General features: G+C 43.0%; 1 protein-coding gene across 1 annotated transcript in view; it reads left to right on the top strand.

Moving 5' to 3' along the window:
* Tasor2 (transcription activation suppressor family member 2) overlaps positions 1 to 20,257 on the top strand; it is a 55,137-nt gene extending 34,880 nt beyond the window's left edge. Inside the window, exons 18-27 of the mRNA XM_048368010.1 lie at positions 584 to 1,463; positions 2,553 to 2,657; positions 3,763 to 4,111; positions 7,024 to 10,806; positions 12,071 to 12,196; positions 13,235 to 13,388; positions 14,786 to 14,897; positions 17,273 to 17,454; positions 18,633 to 18,753; positions 19,639 to 20,257. Of these exons, the coding sequence (XP_048223967.1) occupies positions 584 to 1,463; positions 2,553 to 2,657; positions 3,763 to 4,111; positions 7,024 to 10,806; positions 12,071 to 12,196; positions 13,235 to 13,388; positions 14,786 to 14,897; positions 17,273 to 17,454; positions 18,633 to 18,753; positions 19,639 to 19,642 (5,816 nt within the window). The 3' untranslated portion in view covers positions 19,643 to 20,257. The remainder of the gene's footprint in view (positions 1 to 583; positions 1,464 to 2,552; positions 2,658 to 3,762; positions 4,112 to 7,023; positions 10,807 to 12,070; positions 12,197 to 13,234; positions 13,389 to 14,785; positions 14,898 to 17,272; positions 17,455 to 18,632; positions 18,754 to 19,638) is intronic.
* Positions 20,258 to 21,188: the final 931 nt, after the last annotated feature.

Here is a 21,188-nt window from a genome sequence, read left to right on the forward strand (position 1 = left end):
CATAATTCAAACCATTAAATTATTATCCTTTTTTTTTTTTTTTGGTGCTAGTCTTGGAGCTTTTGAACTCAAGGCCTGGGCATTGTTCCTGAGCTTTGTTATTTAACCCTAGCTCTCTGCCACTTCAGCCACAGCCCTACTTCCAGCTTTTTGGCTGGTGAATTGGAGATAAGATTCTCATGAATTTTCTTGCCTGGGCTGGCTTTGAGCCACGGTCCTCAGATCTCAGGATTACAGGTGTTTACCATCAGCACTCAGTAAAACTTATATTCTTCTGTCTCCCTCCCCCTCTCCCCCCCAGATTGTAAGCTTGCTGAGAGCAGGACTCTTTTTTTCTTTGCCTCTTATTATATGATTCTTGAACTGTATTATGTGGGTTGTTTTTTTCTTGCTCTCTTTCTCAAAGCAATAGATTTCATTATAGCAGTATGATCTCAGTCTGATAACAAAATTCTAATATGCAGTCTCTAGGTTTTCTTATATATGTTGGTGTAAATCATTAATTTTCACTAAGACATGGTAATTGACAGAAACTTAATTCTGTGGAAAGCTGATGTTTTATTTATTTATTTTTATTCTGAAGCCAAAAGAGAAACCAGTTTACAGCTTCAATCAGAAATTTCACCAGATGGTCAAAAAGATGGAATTAGCATAAATACAGCACAACCAGAATGTACTTCTATTGCTCCCAAAGATCTTCCTCAGAACTCCTCTTCCATCTGTGACTCCCAGGCCCTAAATATGTTAGCTGACCTAGCTTTAAGCTGTGCTGCCTCTTCTATACCATCATATGATCCTAGAAACCTTTCCTTCTCCACTGAATTGCTACAAAATGATGTTTCACTCTCTAAAGAAAACTTACTGTATTGTACCTCTGACCATGAATATCATAGAGGAGTTAAGAGTCAAAAGGGTGTACTACTACCGAAACCATCCTCAGATAGAAGGGACCATTCTGAGTCGGACATAACCATTAACCAAGAAGAGAACTTGGGTGCTGGTAGTCAGGACCCTGCCAAAGCCCAGTCAGCACTCCCTGAAGAAGCTCTACCAACTTCAGCTACAAGCCAAAACCTAAATGCTTTTGTTGCTGTGGAACATTCATATGCCCTGCTCCTTCCAGACTATTCAAAGAAACATTTACACCAGAGGGGTTTACCAGGCCCTACCTTTGCCAAGAATGGGACAAAAGGCCCTGAGGCTGGAACTCCAGTAGGAAAAGTCATACCATTTCGGCATCTACAGAACATTTCCCCTCTACAGAAGTTTCCAGACGACTCATTGATTAAGCGCAGAAGTCGATTTGTAACTTCTAACCTGAAAGATACCTGTTCTCATACTGTGTCTAACTGTGATGGCTCCTTGAAGGTCACTTTCATATGTGACACAGAATATAAATTTAGTTTAGATAGTAAATATACCAACAACCCACTGGAAAAAACCATTTTAAGAGCATTACATGGGTAAGTAGGAGTGAAAATCAGTGAAAATGACTATTGCTTTTCTGTTCAGATCATTGTTGTAAGATGGGAAACCTGTGCTAAACTTTGGAGAAGGAGAAAAGCTGTTGTAAGAAAAACTTGTAATTTGGTTGTAATAACTGAAAAGTGGTATTGAAAGTGTACTGAGTGTTCATTTTACTGAGAGTAATAGGAAGTTTTGCCACTGTCACTGATTATGTGGAGAGCTTTTTAAGTTTAGTGTTACAAATGGCTTTCCATTTTGCAGGACTCATTCACCAGTACTGGTGATCTAGATGAGATCTTAATCCAATAGTATGAGATATAGAAGTAATGTTTTACAAACTGAGTTCTAGAGGAAACGTTTAAAAATGATTTCTAAGCCAGGCACCAGTGGCCCATGCCTGTTATCCTAGCTACTCAGGAGGCTGAGATCTAAGGATTGTGGTTTGAAGCCAGCCCGAGCAGAAAACTCCCTGAGACACTTAAAAACTACTCAAAAAAGCAGGAAGTGGCACTGTAGCTCAAAGTGGTAGAGTGCTAGCCTTGAGCAAAAGAAGCTCAAGGGCAGCACCCAAGCCCAGAATTCAAGCCCCAGGACTGGCAGAAATTAAAAAAAAAAAAAAGATTTCTAGCTTGTTCAGGATTCCAAATGGTAGGAGTGAATCGTTTGACATGAGTAAATGGTTCTGTAAATCTCAAGAAGGAAGCAAGAGCCAGGGTGCCAGTGGTTCATACTACTTGGGAGGATGAGATCAGAAGGATCACAGCTCTAGGCCAGCCTGGGCAAAACCTTCTGAGAGACTTCATCTCTTCAGTCGGAAGCTGGATACAGTGGTGCATCTGTGATCCTAGCAACTCCAGGAAGCCTAGGTAGGTGAATGGAAGCTGAGCTGTACATCTAAAATAACCTGAGAAAAACAGGGCTACAAGGTGTGGCCCTAGCAAGTTCAAGGCCCTGAATTTGAAACTCTAGTACCTCCTGCCCCCCCCAAAAAAAAAATTTGAAAGGAAGAGAGGCAATAATGAGATTCTTAATACCACAACACCACAGGCATTGGAGTTGAAACTAACCTAAGTTTGCATCTGTAGGCCTTCGCTGCTTTTATCTTGTGACCAGGGTCATGAGCTTCTCCGACTTCCTTGTACAGCTCATCGAGGGACCATACTGAGCTGCAGATTCTGGTGCCATCTAGGGTGAGACAGGTCTGGTAGTCTATATTAGCGACACATTTCCAGAGGACGTAACTGGAGGATGAAAGTTTGAGTAACCCTGTGTGTGTGTGCGCGCGTGCACACCAGTACTGAGCCTTGAATTCCGGACCGGGACACTGTTCTTTAGATTTTCTTTCACTCGAGGCTGGTGCTCCACCAGCAAGCCACCGTGGCTCCACGTCTTGGTGATTGACTGGAGAAAAGAGTTTCATGGACTTCCCTGTTCAGACTGACTTTGAACTATATCTTCAGGTCTCAGCCTCCTGAATAGCTAGGTACCAGCCACTGGTGCTTGGCTAAGTAACACTTTTTTTTTTTAAAAGTATGGGTTTAGCAGTAGTAACATCCTGAGATTATTACATATATTATATTTTTCTTTAGTGACTATCCTATAAAGGGTAGCCATCATTGGTGGCACAGAGTATTAGGTCAGGAAGTAGGGAATGGCTAGTTATGGAATGCCACTTATCCAAAACGAATCTGAAAATAGCATTGTTTTACTTAATTGCCCAGAAGACTAGTTGCTGAAACAAATGATATTACACCCACCTAAAATAGGTATGCTGTCTTCAAAGAGAGTTGACATAAAAGCCAGCCGCCAGACCAGGAGTCCGGAGATCCCCGATCAGATCAGATCAGATCAGATCGGAGTTCTGTCATACAGATTTTGTGATTTGGAAGGAGTTACGGAAACTGGAAGGGTGTGTCGCAGCTGTAGGGCATCTGCCTAGTAAGCGGGAGACCGTGAGTTCACATGCCAGAACCACCCAGAACAACAAAAAAAAGAACTCACTTCCACATGTTCTGATTCTTTGACTGGGTTGGACTTCGTTTTATTTGTTCAATGAACTGCATAGTACTCACTGTTTCATGTCTATAATTAAAAAAATAAGAAGAGAAAACGTAAACTTACAGGTAGTGTCGGGCATTTGTTCATGATAAGGTAGTCATTTAAAATAACTATTTGAATTGTTTTGTGTCCTTTTTTTTTTTTTTTTTTAAATTACAGTCCCTGGAACTCTAATGTACCTGAAAATGTGGAAGACGTGAAGCTTTTACTTCATATGTGGGTCGCTTTGTTTTACAGCAATCAGAATAAAGTCGTACCGTCATCCAGAAAAGTTGTGGAACACAGCAATCCAGCAAAATATGTGTCTATAAATAGCACTTTAGACTTTTTCAACCTCAGTGAAATGGAGGAGATCTCCAGTGTAGAAAAATGTTCTCTAGATCCTCTGTTGGAGACTAAAGAAACATCTGGAAGTCCTGCTAAAGCGTCCTTCCCTAGCTCTAACTGTGTGCTTCCATTCGTTGCGTCACCATCTGTGAGACACGTGGGGCTCGGTGTACAGAATGAAGAGAAAGAAGAGTTGGCAAGAGAGTGTCGTCTGGGAACCTCCGAGAGCCAGAACTCCATCTGTTCCTGTAATAATGAGGTAAGACTAAGATGGTAAATGCTGGCGTTACCTTGAAGACTTCTATGTTAAAAATCACATTTGAAACAGTATTATTTGGAGAAAATGGATTCTTCAAAGTGTTGGTCTTCATCCTGATTGACCAGATCATGAGTTAGATGATGTAGGAGTCCACCATGATCACATACCCTTAATTATTGTTACAGTTTAGAGCAAATTGCTTGTTCTGCCTGGTTTGGTTTGGTTTTGTTCTCTTATTAGGTGACTATTAGTACCAGTCATGTCTTACCAAGGTATTTTTTTAAGTATGTTTATGGTAAATAATGCTGGGGATGGAAGCTCAGTTGGTAGAACATTAGCCAGTGAATGGAAGCATCAAGTACTGAGTTGAAGTCCCAGTCTTGGACACAACCCTTCCTCCCGAAAAATAAAAATAAAAACAAATTCTTTGATAAGCCTTAAACTAAAGTTAATTGTATCTGAGTTAATTTTGGAGAAAAGCCATTGCAGGTTAGTATTTTCAAGTGTGGAAGACACAATTTTATTCCATTGTTTTCAACTGATGTTCAGCCAGGCTAGATAATTCAGCTGGAACAGATCAGAAGGTTGTAGCAACATTGTAAGGAAATGGATGTTCAGTTTATAGTTCAGACTATAGAGTACTTTGTTTTTGGTCAGTCTTGGGGCTTAAACTCTGGGCCTGAGCACTGTCCCTGAGCTCTTCAACTCAAGGCACTCTACCACTTGAACCATAGTGCCACTTCCGGTTTTTGGTGGTTAATTGGAGTTAAGAGTCTCACGGACTTACCTGCTAGACTTTGCTGGCTTTGAACAGTGATCCTCCGATCTTAGTCTCCTGAGTAGTACAGGCTTGAGCCTCTGACGCCATGCAGGGCTACTTTTTTTTTTTTTTTTTTTTTTTTTTTGGCCAGTCCTGGGCCTTGGACTCAGGGCCTGAGCACTGTCCCTGGCTTCTTCCCGCTCAAGGCTAGCACTCTGCCACTTGAGCCACAGCGCCGCTTCTGGCCGTTTTCTGTATATGTGGTGCTGGGGAATCGAACCTAGGGCCTCGTGTATCCGAGGCAGGCACTCTTGCCACTAGGCTATATCCCCAGCCCCATGCAGGGCTACTTTTTCACGAGTTTAGGCAGCAGCTGTGATACTGCCATAACTAGGTTAGGGGTTACTGGGAAATTTCAGGCATGGGTAATCATCATCGTCGAAGTAAGAGTTTCTGGATCCTTGTATTCCATTCAGTAATTTCCCAGACAACCCAGTGATAGCCATTCTATAGATGAGAAAACTAAGGCCTAAAAATGACTCAAATAAATTCCTTAAAGTCACAGTAAATTGCTAAGATTCAAATCTAGACAACCTAGATATTTATCGCTGTCAGATTTCCTTTTATTAACTACTATGTGCATACAGACTTCTTATAAAGGACTTTCTTATTAATGTATAACTACCACCATTTTAGGAATGATTTTTGACTAATATGAAGTAGAGTGTGCAGAAATATATATAGTGGTATATTAAGATGAATAATTATAAGTCTTTCTAACATCTGAGTTAAATATTTCACATCCAAAATGTTTAAGACTAGAGGTGATTCAGATTTGAGAATATTTAGAATTTTGGAATATTTGTATATACTGTATGTACATTTGTAACCTAAAATGTCTAAATCTGAAACGATCCAAAATCCTGAGTGTTTAAAAAAGTGTTGGGTTATGGATGCTCACATAATGGGTATTGAGCTTGTATTCCAAAGCTGTTTCTGGGATCTTGTTGGATACTGTACCAGTCCTTTACCATTTTTTGTAGGGATAGGGGGATGTAAAGAATATTCTAGCACAGTAGGCACTATAAACAATAGCATGTTGCTTCTTGTCTTAAGTTTGAAGAGTTCTCTTTAAATGATCAGGTTTTACTTTAGAAACATTATTCTTTACCTGTATCAAAGCACATATCTAAATATAAATGTCAAAATTGTCAGTTGGCATTCACTCAGCACACAGCATGATAGAGAGGGCTACCCAGAAGTTCTTATGTTTTGTTCCTTTAAAACATACACCTAGAGCTGGGAATATGGCCTAGTGGTAATGTGCTCGCCTTGTATACATGAAACCCTTGGTTCGATTCCTCAGCACCACATACATAGGACAAGCCAGAAGTGGTGCTATAGCTCAAGTGGCAGAGTGCTAGCCTTGAGCAAAAAGAAGCCAGGGACAGTGCTTAGGCCCCAAGTCCAAGACCCAGGACTGGCAAAAAACAAAAAAAAACATATACCTAAAATTTAAAACTCCAACATCTCAGCCTTCCTTGCTAAAGTCACACTACAGTGTCATTGAGTTAGTGTCTCATTTGGTTGAGGCTGAATTTTTTTTTTATTAATTTACATTGGTTATCGTGTGTATGGTGGGAGGAATTTTCATTATTATATTTCCACATGTTGACAATACATTCCAATCAGTGTCAATCCTTCCATCACTCCATCTTTTGCATTTACCTGCCTCCCATCCTTCCTGTAACAAATGCTTTTATTTTTCATTTTATTTTGTGCTGATCCTAGGGCTTGAACTCTGGGCCTGGGCACTGTACCTGAGCTTATTTTTGCCCACGACTAGCACTCTTTACCCTTTGAGGCATAGCTCTACTTTCAGCTTTTTGGTAGTCAATTGAAGATAAGAGCCTCACAGACTACTCTTCCTGCTTGCATCAGCTTTGAACTGCTATCCTCAGATTTTAGTTTCCTAAGTAGCTCAAATTACAGGTGTGAGCCACTGCACTCGGCCTCCTGTGACACTAAGATTACAAGACTCCAACAAGCTAAAAATAATCTTTGCTTTTTATGTTTACATGTAATTTTAAAATATTGTATTTGCTTACTGTTAATGTCATTGATACCATTTGTTTTACTTTTGTCATTTCAGCTAAGTGGAGAAAAAGCCAAAGAAGAATTATCAGATAAGCCAAAGACTTCTAGTCTTGTGCTTTCTGGTACTATAAGTAAGCAAACTAACAGACCTTCTATTTCTGGTGAAGCTAAAACCTTTCAGCCACTTGAGAACACTGGATTGGCCTCTTACAGTGACACTGTCACACAAGCCACATTGCCGAGGACTTATGATGGGTCCAGCAGCCAGGCAGTGGTGTGTCAGAAGGTTTCTGTGTACAGCGCCTTGAAGAGCAAAGGTGCTCATTTTCCTAGAACCATGCAGACAGAAACAGGTGCTATACCTGACCTCAGCCAGCAGAGCAGCCTCATAAACAGTGAGTGTCAGCCCTCTCTGCAAAGGGTGGATGATGAGAACACGGAGTGTGAGGTGATTAGTGTGGAGCCACTTACTCTTACTTTCGGAAAAAATGCCTGTGAACAAATACATACAGAAGTGAACATAGCCAACAACCCTCCAGCCTTTAATACTGGGTTGATGAAGCAAATATCACCTACCGTGAACAGTAAGCATCCTATAATTTCATTAGAAAATGCACAAACACAAGGTCCCCAGGAAACTGTGCTGCTGACTGGGCAGTTAGGCACTAAGTACCTCTCTGCCTCCTCTATAAGTGAAGAGATGGTTGCTGACAAAATGTGTTCCGATCAGAAAGAGATAGCTCCTGCAGTATCATCACCACCTGCTGAGAAACCATCGGTAATGGAATCGCTGTCACTAGTTGACAGTTCGCGTTATCCAGTTGCTAATGACATCATTCACCACTCTCAAGCTGTCTGTGTGCAAACACCAAATCTCCTTAGTATATCTTCAGAAGAGATTATAGAGCCACCCCAAGTTGAAGTAGCCTCACTATCTCCCTCTGCTACCCCAGGAAATTATTCCCTTAACTGTATCCCTCCAGAAAGCACTACATTAGATGGGTCTTTAGAACTAAGGAATGATGACAGAAGCAACCTCAACTGTGAAAATACGAATTTGGAATCATTTAATTTAGTCCATGACAAGCAAACCAGTTTATCTATGAATAGGGAGGAGGTTGGCACAGAACTGTCAGTGGAAGGGTCTGATATTGACCTGACTCTAACAGTATTACCACCTTCAAGTCCCAGGGAAGAAATCCCAGCTGGCAGAGTAGAAGAACTACAGGAGTCACAACTTCAGAGTAGAACGAAAGAAATAGTTAGGTCTAACGAGAAGGCAACCCTCATAGAAAACAGAGAAGTAAATTTAGCCAGGGATACATTAGTGCATCCTACTAAGTCAGAAGAATCATTAGGAAATGAGAAAATTGATAGTTCACATCCGGTTACTCTAATATTTTCTAAAGAAAGTTGTGCCCTTGAGTTTGTAAAGGAAATGAGTGTTACTTCTACCATTCCCTTTGATTCTCTAATTGAAGAAGTGTCACCAGCTTCTAGTCCTGGCCTCCCAGTGTCTTCGGAAGAAATAAGACCATCTCAGACTGTGTCTCCCTATAGTTCAAAAGTTGGTGGTACACAGTATGAGAGAAGTAATAAATTCTCTCCGATCAAGGTAGGAGATTTACCTGTAACAGAAAAAGAAAATTGTTTTGTTTATTCCACTTACCCAGTGGGAAAAGATGACTTAACTGAAATAGAACAAATTCAGCTCTCAGCTAAAATGCCTCTAATGTTAGCTAATCGTCCAGATACCCAAAGTAGACCAATCCTTCCTGGTAAAGCAAGTGCAGGTATTGTAGGTGGCCATGGTGAGGGGTTAGCTTTCTCAGAAAAGGTGCAGCACTGTGGTGTGGAGTTAAGTAAGTCTGCCTCTATTGCCAAATGTGAAGGCGATTTTAAACCTTCTCTTGAAAAACTGGCAAAACCAGGAAATCCTTTGCAGCCAGTGCGTTTAGAGAACAGAAATTTAGATTTAAAGCACCTTCACTTAGAATCCAGTAAGCCTCCCCTTAGTCCTAGAAACATGATTGAAAATAAGTCTTTGGCAGACACTTTGGTTTCTAAAACTGACCTCAGTGGAATAGTGAATACACCACTAAAACAGACTAGCCCTGAAAGCATTATAAAAAATATCTATGGCTGTGATTTGAAAATAGATGCTGACAGTTATATACAAGTTAAGTCCACAAATTCTGCCTCCATTGATGGAGCTGATGTTACACAGGCATACATGCACCCAGAGTTTCCAAAGCTTGATTTCCTCTCAGATGGTGCTTCAAGACCACCAAGTGTAGCTTCAAGCTATCAAACACAGGAAATATCGGTGGTCAGAATGGCCCATTTGCTTAATGGTGAAACAGACGTATTATATGACAGAAGCACAGGTCTCGGTGCTGTGAGCCTTCATTCTTGCCCTTGTACAAAAGGTGAGCAAAAAACCCATGTGCTACAGGGTACGTTGCCATATGAAATGAAGGAGCAGTGGGATGGTGAGGGTTTCCCTGTGTGTGCTGGTTCTGACCAGGACACAGCAAACACCAGTGATAGTGTGGATAAAGATTCTTCAGATTCCTTGGCTTCAGAATCCTTTGACCCTGACCCATGTATAGTTTCTGAAGAGCAGATGGTCAGGAAGAACACTAGTGGGAGGCACGGAGTCAACACAGGTTCTGAAACCCTTGTCAGAGACACTGAGATGAGCGTGAACACTAATAGGCACTGTGAGCCACTTTCTGGAAACTTGGATGAAGACACTCTTGACTTTAGAAATCCCAAGTTTGATAAGGAGAATTTGGGTCCTTTAAGGGGTAGTCGTGATAGCAAAAAAGAAGATGCTGCAAAAGATAATTACGACTCTTTCATGAACTTAAACAAGAGACACAATGAAGCTTGGGGCTACTCTAATAATAAAGACGTTTCACGGCTGGAGACAAGCATTCCTCCCAGAAACTGGGCTCAGGGTCTAAAGACGGATAAGTACATGACAAGTTACGTGCATATCCCTGACTCCCAGGGGGTCCTCAGGACTTACGCCAACTTCACTGTCACAAGAGAGGTGGAAAGTGAGAGGAAAACCAGTCTGAAGAGCCATCCACGTTCTGCAGATGCCAACCTGCTCAGCTCCTGGACTTGGCACGCGGCAAAGGACCTCACCCAGAGCACTTTAGACATTGAATATCTACGCTTTGCCCATGAGGTAAAGGCAGTAGCAAAGGATAGGTGCCCTCGGAAATCTGCCTTAGAATCTAACAGTATCTTCTGGAAAGAATCGTCTACCCCAGTTGGAGCTTTCCCTTCAACAAAAGTATCTGAGAACTCAGTTTTCCACCCAGAATCCAGAAGCCCTCTTGTGGTAACAGTTGTACAGTCCAGCAGCAGACAGCAGAACCCGCCTAAAAGCAAACTCTCACCCAGTGATGTGCACAGTTCTTCCTCGGTTTGGAAAGAGAAATGTCTCAGTAGAAACCTTACAAACACTGAAAGAAATCAGACAGTTCCTTTCCACCTCAACAGACTAAGCTGCACAAGTACCTTGAAGGACTCTCAGAATGATATCTCTCTTATCCTAAATGAATTTGCTGAGTTTGACAAGGTGATGATTGACAGCAGCCAAGTTTTCCAAGATGGAGATGTCAGTGTGACCTCTGAAGAAGCCACATCCCAGCGGATGTGCCCATCTTTCCCAAGACTGCCAGTCTCCTACAGAAATCTGATCACAGACTTCTGTGACAATTTGCATGTCAAACTAAAGAGTGTTACACAAGAGGCTTCTGAGGGTCCCTTCTGGTTCTACCTTGTTGAAACAGAGGATAAGTCCTTCTTCTTACAAACAAAGGTAAAGTGCCTGTTTGTTTATTCTTATACTTAATACTATTTAGACTGATTTTTGTTTCTGTTTTGCAGTACCTGAGGTTTGAACTCAGCCTCAGGCTTGTTTGGTAAGCACTCTACCACTTCAGTCAGGCCCCAGTCCTCTATTGCTAAAAGCATCTTTTTCAGATAGGGTCTTTGGCAGGTCTCCTTGCCAGCTTCAGGGTGTAGCCCTACCGTTTTCCTCTAAAGTAGCTGGGATTATAGTCGCGTACCATCTTGCAGCCTCATTAGTAAAATAATGACAGATCAAAATTAATTATCTCAGTAAGTTCTTTGCAGAAAGAAGTCTTACAAGAATTTCTTCAATATATCGTGCTATCTATTATAAAGAAAACAAAGTATTTAGAAGTCAGCTCAGGATCCAAGGCAAGATGGGTCAATGTTACACTGTATTTTTACAAAGAAAATAGATTGTGAACAGACTGTGTTTTAGTTTTAGCTAGGTCATGGTCATACAGTGGCAACATGGAATCCTTCACTTAGAAATAACAAGTTCAAATCTCAGTGGAAGCTCAGTGCTGGTAGCTCACACCTGTAATCCTAGTTATTAAGGAGATTGAGATCTGAAGATTAGGATTGGAGCCAACCTGCACAAACAAATCTGTGAGACTCTTTAAAACAGCTCCAGTTAACCAGGAAAAAGCAGGAAGTGGAGACACGGCTTAAGTGGTAGGATGCTAGCCTTGAGCAAATAACCACCTCCATGGAAGGGACTTTTCCATCCCTGGAAACTGCTTTGTGAGTTAGAATAATCAGCATTCAAGGGCTTTTTAACCACATGCAGTTTTAACCATAACACCTGTCTGTTCAGAGATGGCGATCCAGAGGACTTTTGTCTCTCTCCACAAAGGTTCCTAATGTAGTGAGAAGAAACACACAATTGATTTTTCAAGTTCTAGTAATAGCACTAGCAAAGTGGCATTTAAAGGTAAATATCTAGTGAACCCAAAGGTATTTTATGCCATAGAAAGAAAATGGAGTTATTTATGTAGATTGGTTTGATAGTTTTTAAAAAGTCAACTTTTGTACTTTATGGACATGAAAAACTTACTATAAACTTCTTTACCTTTAAAATAAATTTCTAAGTTCTTTTGAACTTCTAATACTTGTTACTAGAAATCCAAGTCATCATTTTTAAATATAAAAGTTTAGTAATTTAGATGAATTGCTACGAAATGTTTGTTGCTTTGGTAGGCTATTTGTAATGACTGTTGTAAATCTTTCAGAGCGTTCTGAAGAAAGGAGGACATAGAGAAGTTGAACCTCAGCATTTCTGTAAGGCTTTTGGCAGAAAGAATGATATGCTAATAGTTATCATCAGAAACGAAGATATAGCATCACATTTGCATCAAGTAGGTTTGCAAACAATCTTTCTTAAGAAAACTAATGGATTCCCAGCACTGAAGTTCTGTAGTATCGCACTCACCCCTGCCTTTCTGTGTGAGGGAGAGTGAACACACACTTAGCATTAGGCGTGTGAGGAGAGCATAGAGCTAAGGGGGTGCACTATGGCATACTGGATTTATAGGGCACTTGCAGGGTATTTGTAGGGCAGCTTCCACTTCATGGAGTCCAACTATTCATATTAAACCAGGGGGTGCTGTGTGAAAATATGATTTCTAAATTTTCTCACTTCAGATAAATCTGTATCACTTGATGTCTGATAAAAACAAATGTTGATTAAATGGCTCAGGTGTGGTTCAAAGGATACTGCATCTGCCCACCCCAGGACTGTCAAGGGAACGCAATTTTGGTTTAACAGGACTTGAGAACATTTCCTTGTCTCAGGAGGGGGCCCCAGCCCCGGTGTGGTGCCCAGTCTTGCTGTCCGTTATCAGTGGGCCGTGAGCTGCAGGTGGGATAGGGCTAAGTACGTGGGACCTGATCAGCTACTTTACAGGTATCCAAAACGATGCGTTCTTCCCACTTGAAGGATTTCCAGTCTTCGGGAGTTTTTGAGAGCGCTTTTTAATTTTGACGAGTTCATTGTTGATAAGCTAAGAAATTCTACTCACATGTGACCAAGTTACTAGTATGGGTTAAAGATACTTTCACCTGTTCCTGAACCTTGAGACCCTGGGATAGAAAAGGCAGGGCACCAGTGGCTCACACCTGTAATCCTGGCTACTCAGGAGGCTGAGATCTGAGGATCGCAGTCCAAAGCCAGCCCTGGCTGGAGTAATCTGTGAGACTTATTTTCAATTAACTACCGGAAAACCAAAAGTGGCGCTGTGGCTAGAGTAGAGCGCTAACCTTGAGCTGAAGAGCTCAGGGACAGTGTCCAGGCCCAGAGTTCAAGCCCCACACTAGCAAAAAAAAAAGTGACAAAAGTGTTTAGCACCATGTGTTTGATGAACCTGCCTTGACAAAGCTCCTTTTATGTCCAACAGATTCCTTCTTTGCTGAAGATGAAGCATTTCCCCAACATTACGTTTGCTGGAGTAGACAGCCCTAAAGATGTTCTCAGTGACAGTTACCAAGAGCTGTTTCGCACTGGAGGTTTTGTGGTATCAGATGACAAGATGTTAGAAGCTTTAACGTTAGGTTGGTCTTCACTTTGGCCTTTAAAAAAAACTGTTATAAGGTGATATGTACAGAGGAGTTACAGTTACGTACGTCAGATAATAAGCACATTTCTTTTGTGACAAATGTCACACCTTCCTTCGCTCTCTCCCAGTTTGGCTTTGGCCTTGTTCTTTCTTTGGCTGAAGCCCTGCCGGGTCACCTCTTCCTCCTCCGGTGAAAGGAATCCTGTTGCATGGGAAAGAATCCCCATTTGGGTGCTTGTGGCTCATGCCTCACCTCTGCTTGGGAGGCTGAGAATTCTGATTGAGCTCCTGGTCAGCGAGTAGCTGGGTGTGACGGCACAGCGCACCGTACGCGGCAGGCTCAGGTCAGACGCATTGCAGTTCCAGGCCAGCCAAGGCCTGTGCTAGTCCACACGGCTCCATGCAAGTAGAAGAAACGGCACAGTGATGGGGAGCCTAAACGAGGATCACAGCCTAAGCTTCCTGTTCACTCACCTGAACAGGAAGAGACCCTGTTTCAATAATAACTAGTGTACAAAGGGGCTGAAGAAATGGCTTAGTGAGCACAAGCTGAGACCCCACTACCGTGCGCGTGCACACACACACACACACACACACACACACACACACACACACACACGAGGTTATCAACTTAGGACTCTCAGTTGCTGCATTGCTGCGTCTGTATATGTCTGTGTGTTTACACATATATGCATATATTTGTGCATATACACTTATATTCCTGTGCTAAGCACCTTTACATGCTAATTCTTTTAGTACTGCTCTTGACTTCTTTAAACTGGTTATTTTTATCACCCACCAATCCTGCTTTTAAGTTTCTTCCTTCTCGGGACCATCAAACTTCTTCACTTAGCAAATAAGTGCACAGCATGGGAAACTTGGTGCTTGGCATCGTCTGTTCATTTCTGATGGCAGCACCCTGCTGAGTCTGTCTGAACATTCAGACAGTTCACTTCTCTGAGGTCAGGTGCCTTTATGCACGACCCTGCCCTAGCACCGATCAAATTAGAACTTGATGTGGATACCCTTTCTGCATCAAAACATAGGGAGGAGCTCCTTTAATCAGCACGAATTCCGCTTGGGAACAGATCCGAAGTGCTGTGGTTGTACCCATGCTCTGGGACACCGAGCTACGCTTCCGTTCCGTCCACATCACATGGCTGTTCCAGGGAGATCTTCCATTGCCGTGACTTCACGCTCCTGGCTGCAGTCCTTGCCCACTGTAGGCTGGGTGGGCAGCCAGAGGCGGGGTCTCACTGAGTGGATGCGGGTGGCGGGGGTGTGGTCTACACCACCAGAGCGAGCGGCCGGTGGTAATCACTAGGCTTTGCATGAGACAAGAAAGAAAACACCTGAACCGCGACTCTCTTCCTTTCCAAATGCAATCGACAGCTCAGCTGAAGGAGATCATCCGAATCCTAGAGACACTGAATGGGAATGGAAATGGAAGATGGAAGTGGTTGCTTCACTACCGAGAAAATAAAAAGCTGAGGGAAAGTGCAAGGTAAGGCTGGTGTAAGGCGGGGGTGGCCGTACCCGAGGTGGCTGTCGCCCCGCACAACTGAGCTCTGCGGGCCAGCTTTGGGGTTTGTTTTTGCCAGTCCTGGGGCCTTGAACTCAGGGCCTGAGCACTGTCCCTGGCTTCTTTGTGCTCAAGGCTAGCACTCTGCCTCTTCAGCCACAGCGCCACCCCTGGCTGTTTTCTATATACATATTGCTGAGGAATCGAACCCAGGGCTTCACGTATACAAGGCAAGCACTCTTGCCTCTAGGCCATATTCCCAGCCCTTTGGGTTTGTTTTTGTAGCAAGACATCAAATGAAAGAAGCCAGGTGTCTTAATAATTGCTTGAGCCATGCACGTGTCTGAAGTAACAAACTCTAAACATCCATATAATTAGATTTAGGCTCTGCTACTATGAATTACAAAAAATGCATTATTTCACAAGGCACTGGTAGCTCACCCTCGTAATTGTAGCCACTCAGGAAGCTGAAGCCTGGAGGGTTTTCGTTTGAAGCTGCATGTTCCAGCCCCAGTACTGGCACACACAAAACAACAGAATATGTGCAGCATGCTATCATTTTTAATTAGCTAACAAAATGCTGGACCAGAAGCATGGCTCAATTGGAAGAGCAAAAGCAAGAGACCCTGAGCTCAAGCCCCAGTAATGGGAGAAAGTAAATGAGTGTGTGTTTCATTGTGGGCTCAGTGCTTAAGTGCTTTTGGATATTTGTTACGCTGCCATAGTCCAGGAAAGAAACCTGTCAGTCCTTCGTGATCAAACCTGTCTCTAATCGGCAAGCCTTACATGTTAGGCAGTGGTTTTACAAAGAAGAGAAATGGGTTTGCTCCACTGGCCGAAGGGGCCAGGGGCCTGTGATGCTCTCTTTCAAACCTGCATCTGAGAGGCAGGAAAGGCTTCCTGATACCATGTCAGAACCTCAGCATGGCCCAAGTAGTAGTTTTGAAGCTGGGCTGCAACTTCAAAAACTTACCTCTAGGGCCAGGAATATGGCCGAGTGGCAAGAGTGCTTGCCTGTGTACATAAAGCCCTGGGTTCGATTCTTCAGCACCACATATATAGAAAATGGCCAGAGGTGGCGCTGTGGCTCAAGTGGCAGAGTGCTAGCCTTGAGCAAAGAGAAGCCAGCGACAGTGCTCAGGCCCTGAGTTGAAGGCCCAGGACTGGCAAAAAAAAAAAAAAAAAAAAACTATAAAATGAGGTGGTTTCCTTAACACACTAGAAGCAAACATGAGGCAGAGAATAGGTTTTGTTTTTTGTTTTTTAACATTACTGGGATTTGAATTCAAGGCTTGGAAATTGACAGGTAGAAACCCTACTGCTTAAATCATGCCTCCCTGCCTTTTTGCTCTGGTTATTTTGCTTGTGCCAGACTGCGCTGTGATTCCCGAGTAGCTGGGATGATGGGCGCACACTACGGTGCCCAGCCTTTTCTCTCCAAGTGGGTGGGGTCTCAACACTCACCACCTGGCTAGCCTGAGCCACAGTCCTTGCAGTCTCCGCCTCTTCCAGTCGAGCAGCCGGGGCGGCGGGGGGGTGAGCCACTAGCACCCAGACAAGAACAGATTTTCAGAAGAGGCTTTACCTTGATAGAAAAACCCAGCGAGAGCAAAAGGTTTCAGTGGTAAGAAAGTAAGGAGAGTAAAGAGTACAAAGGCTTGTTCAGACCAGGGTACACGAGCAGGGATTTTCAAGAAGCGTTCTAACGGAAAATCCTAGCTCAGGACCTAGAGAAGCAGGTCTGAGCTACCACAACACACTTACAAAAGTGTAAATTAAAATGACGTAAATTCTGGTTTTTCCTTTTTGGGGGGAGGGGGAAGCAGTAGTCTGGCTTCAACTCAGGGCCTTCATTAGAATCAAGGTTACATGTTGCTCTAAGAGAAGAGAAAAAGGGTCGTAACAATTTTAAGGAATGTAGAACACATAAGAAAATTCTGATTGCTACCTAATTCTAGTGAAGTTGGTTGTTACCTAATCAGACAGGAGGGGTAGGGTATGAGACTCATCAGTGTGAAAGGGTGCCAGTAAGATGTGTTCATAAACTGCTTCGTTGGCTGGCAACTCCTTTGTACAACTACTTAAAAATAAGATTCATTGGTGTAAAAATAATGCAAATCCTTGAAGTCTGCCGAGGCATCCGTAGTTGGGGTGGTCTGGCTCAGCGTGAGAGCATATTTACAATACATATTTACAAAGAAAGACACATCTGAGAGACTGTAACAAATAAGAAAATGGAACAGGATCTTGTGAAAATGTATACAAATCTTTTTGTAAAAAGGTGAAAATTATCGTGATTTAGTAATAGTTGCAAACGGATACTAAATTTGGCTACTAATATTCAAATCTATTTTCAGAGTGGATCCAATTGCATATAGAAAAAACTTAATACTGAAATCATATCAAAGTGCAAATATCATTGAACTGCTTCACTATCACCAGTGTGACTCTCAGTCATCAACAGAGGCTGAAAATTTGAAATGTTTGATCAACCTGCAAATTCAGCATATTAATGCCAGGTTTGGTGTCTTCCTAGTAGGTAAGTTCACATTGAGTTTTCATTGTTCAGTTAGTGACAACTTAGGTCAGCTCTAGAAATGTCCATCCAACTAGTCAAATATGGGCCAACAGCAGAGTAGGCAGCCTGTGTTTTGGCAAGTCTATTTAAGACCAGGGGTTGGGCGTAGGTGCCAGTGAGGTGTATGATAGATCAATCTTGTGACAAGTTCCTTCAGTTCTTGCAAAGCACTTTCTCAAATCTCTCATGTTTTATGGATGCAGCTGATCCCAAAGCCATTTTAATTTTGAACCACACAAACTTTGTTCTTCTCCATTCCGGTGTTACGAAATTGGAGGGGGCTGGGGATATGGCCTAGTGGCAAGAGTGCCTGCCTCGGATACACGAGGCCCTGGCTTCGATTCCCCAGCACCACATATACAGAAAACGGCCAGAAGTGGCGCTGTGGCTCAAGTGGCAGAGTGCTAGCCTTGAGCGGGAAGAAGCCAGGGACAGTCCTCAGGCCCTGAGTCCAAGGCCCAGGACTGGCCAAAAAAAAAAAAAGAAATTGGAGGGGCTGGGAATGCGGTCTAGTTAGTGGTGGAGTGCTTGCCTAGCATTCGTGAAGTTCCCGTCTCAATTCCTCAGCACCACATAAACAGAAAAGGCTGGATGGCGCTGTGCCAGAGACAGTGCTATCGGCTCAGGACTGTGATCCTAGTTATTCAGGAGGCTGAGATCTGAGGATCACAATTCAAAGCCAGCTCTAGCAGGAAAGTCTATGAGACTCTAATCTCCTATAATCCACCAGAAGACCAGAAGTGGTACTGTGGCCCAAGTGGTAGAATGGTAGATGTAAGCTAAAGAACTCAGGGACGGCTCCCAGGCCCAAGAGTTCAAGTTCCATAACCAACCCCCCCCCCCCCCCGCAAAAAAAAAAAATTGGGAGGGCTGGGTGCTGGTAGCTCATGCCTGTAATGCAAATAAGGCTGAGAACATCACAGTTAAAAGCCAGTCCTGGCAGGAAAGTCCACAAGAATCTTCTAGTTAACCCCCAAGAAGCTGGAAGTAGAACTGTCACTCAAAGTGGTAGAGCACTACCCTTGAGCAAAAAGGCTCACAGAAAGCACCCAGCCCCAGGACCAGCACCAAAAAGAAAAAAATGTTTCTTTAAAAAAACAGTATTAATGAAATTTTCACCAATTTATTTCTCTTTACAGATAAGCCTACTTTTGCTGCCTCCACACAAGTCTTTGAAAACAGTGGAATCCTTGTTACAGATATAAATTACTTTATTGAAAACATACAAGGCCTAGCAGCTCCATTTAGGAGTAGCTATTGGTAAGAACGCTTTCTGTATACCATCGCTCCGGGTCTCATTCTTAACTGGGTATCTGTGGCTCACACCTATCATCCCTAGCTACTCAGGTCTGGGGGCCTGGGTTTGGAGCCAACCCAGGCAGAAAAAGTCTCATCTCTAGCTAGCTAGCAAAAAAACAAGAGGTTAGAGACATGCTGAGATAGGAGGGCCAGAGTTCAAGCCCCAGTACTGGCACACACAAAACCACAGAACCTGTGCAGCATGCTAGAATTTAACTTAGGGGAAGAGAATTACTCTTATCTTAATTATCACCAATGATGTAATTGACCGATTTCCTGATGCAGGTTATCACAACTAACCTGGATTTGTAAGAGTGTCATTTAAGATGCATGGGAGTTTGCCCCATTAAGATATAGCCTCCCTGGCAGCTGGGAATATGGCCTAGTGGCAAGAGTGCTTGCTCCCCTCATATACATGAAGCCCTGTGTTCGGTTCCCCAGCACCACATATATATAAAGTGACCAGAAGTGGCGCTGTGGCTCAGGTGTCGAAGTGCTAGCCTTGAGCAAAAAGAAGCCAGGGAGAGTGCTTCAGGCCCTGAGTTCAAGCTCCAGGACTGGCCAAAAAAAAAAAAGATACAGCCTCCCACTGAGCGCTAGTGGTTTACACCTATAGTCCTGGTTACTTAGGAGTCTGAGATTGAGGATCATGGTTCAAAGCCAGCCTTGGCAAGGTAGTCTGGGACTCTTGTGGTTCAAACTGGTAGAGCACTAGCCCTGAATAAAACAGCCCTGGAACAGTGCCCAGGCTGAATTCAAGTCCCATAGCCTACAAAAAATGAAAAAGATGTAGCATTGCATTTACAAATTGCTTCTTGTTCATTTCAACTAATCTTGTTTCCACAGGTGACTCAACTAAGCTTGCCCATACATGGAGGACAGCAAATGAATGTCCTCTCACTTGAAAACTAATGTTCTACAACTCTTTGAAGTTTTCCTCTTTTGTTGTTACTGTTCTTAGACATCTGACTTCACCATGGCATAGTTGCATTAGTTTGGGGTGGTAGTTTAAAATATAAATTATTTTTAAAATGCCTTCAAAACTTAATTGAGCCTACTAAAGACAAGAACTTCATGTTTACATAGAACAGCAATCAACTTTAACAAACCTTTGTTTTTCCAAGTTAACGTAAGAAAAACATAAGCAGCATCGTGTTTCAGAGGCTTTGCCACATTTGTAAAAAAATGTATTTATTGTTTCATTTGTTGTATATAAAGGAACACTACACAAAGTTGAAACACTTTTATAAACGGTACAAATTTGTAAACTTTTCCATTTTCTGTTTTTGTAAGTACTGACTGCACTACAAAAACTCAACCCTGGAGAAAAAGTAATCATTTATTTATGATATTGGAAATCATTTCTTTAAGGCACAAAACTCAGCAAAGAAATTTGTAAGATACTATTTGGAGCAAAGATTTTTATAACTAGTTTGTTTCTTTTTTAAATAAAGTCATCTAAAAATCATTCAACTGTTTCTGAAATTAATTTTAGAGCAAAGTTTAATTAAAACATCTATCTTGGCACTTTTTTTTTTTTGGCCAGTCCTGGACCTTGGACTCCTGGCCTGAGCACTGTCCCTGGCTTCTTCCCGCTCAAGGCTAGCACTCCGCCACTTGAGCCACAGCGCCGCTTCTGGCCGTTTTCTGTATATGTGGTGCTGGGGAATCGAACCTAGGGCCTCGTGTATCCGAGGCAGGCACTCTTGCCACTAGGCTATATCCCCAGCCCCTATCTTGGCACTTTTTGTGCGAATCGGGAGTGCCCAGCTTGGGTGAAGTGACCACAGACCCTCCCGTGTGCTTGGTGCTTTCTTCCCCTTCAAGTATCCTGAGCAGCAAGCTGCAGAACGGCAATTACAGCTGGCCCAAGGGCCAAGCAGGCCATCCCATTGCTTTGTATCATTCCTAAGGTGCCACTGTTACTGCTCTCCTGAGGACTATTAACGTAGCTTTTTGCTAACTCGCTCAGCTTTTGCTATCTGCTAAGAAGTGCAGGGACCGTAACTACACTTGGTGTGCCTTGTGTGTTACTAAAGAAAATAGAACGCTGCCTGACATTTTCTCTCCTTGCTGCCAAGCCATCCAGTATCACCAGGCAGTGACGGTGAGGGCTGTCCCGCAGCGCTGCAAACTGCTGCTGAAAGCAAAACTCAAAACATTATCTTGCATTTTGGGGGGGGGGGGGAATACTTGTGTAAATAAGCATGAAGACCAGTAAATTACATTCTATCAACAGTGAGATGTGGGGTTCAACAGGAGCCACAGGCCAGGGCCTGATCTGCCAGGTCCAGATCGGGTGCTGTGCCTGCTGTCGGCTCCTGTGAAAACCCTGTCGCCTAGCGCCGACCTGGCTGCTCCTCCAGGCAGTGTGTGCAGCAGCTGTGGCCTTCATC

This window comes from Perognathus longimembris, chromosome 18, assembly GCF_023159225.1.
Source record: "Perognathus longimembris pacificus isolate PPM17 chromosome 18, ASM2315922v1, whole genome shotgun sequence".
NCBI classification, from domain to species: Eukaryota; Metazoa; Chordata; class Mammalia; order Rodentia; family Heteromyidae; genus Perognathus; species Perognathus longimembris.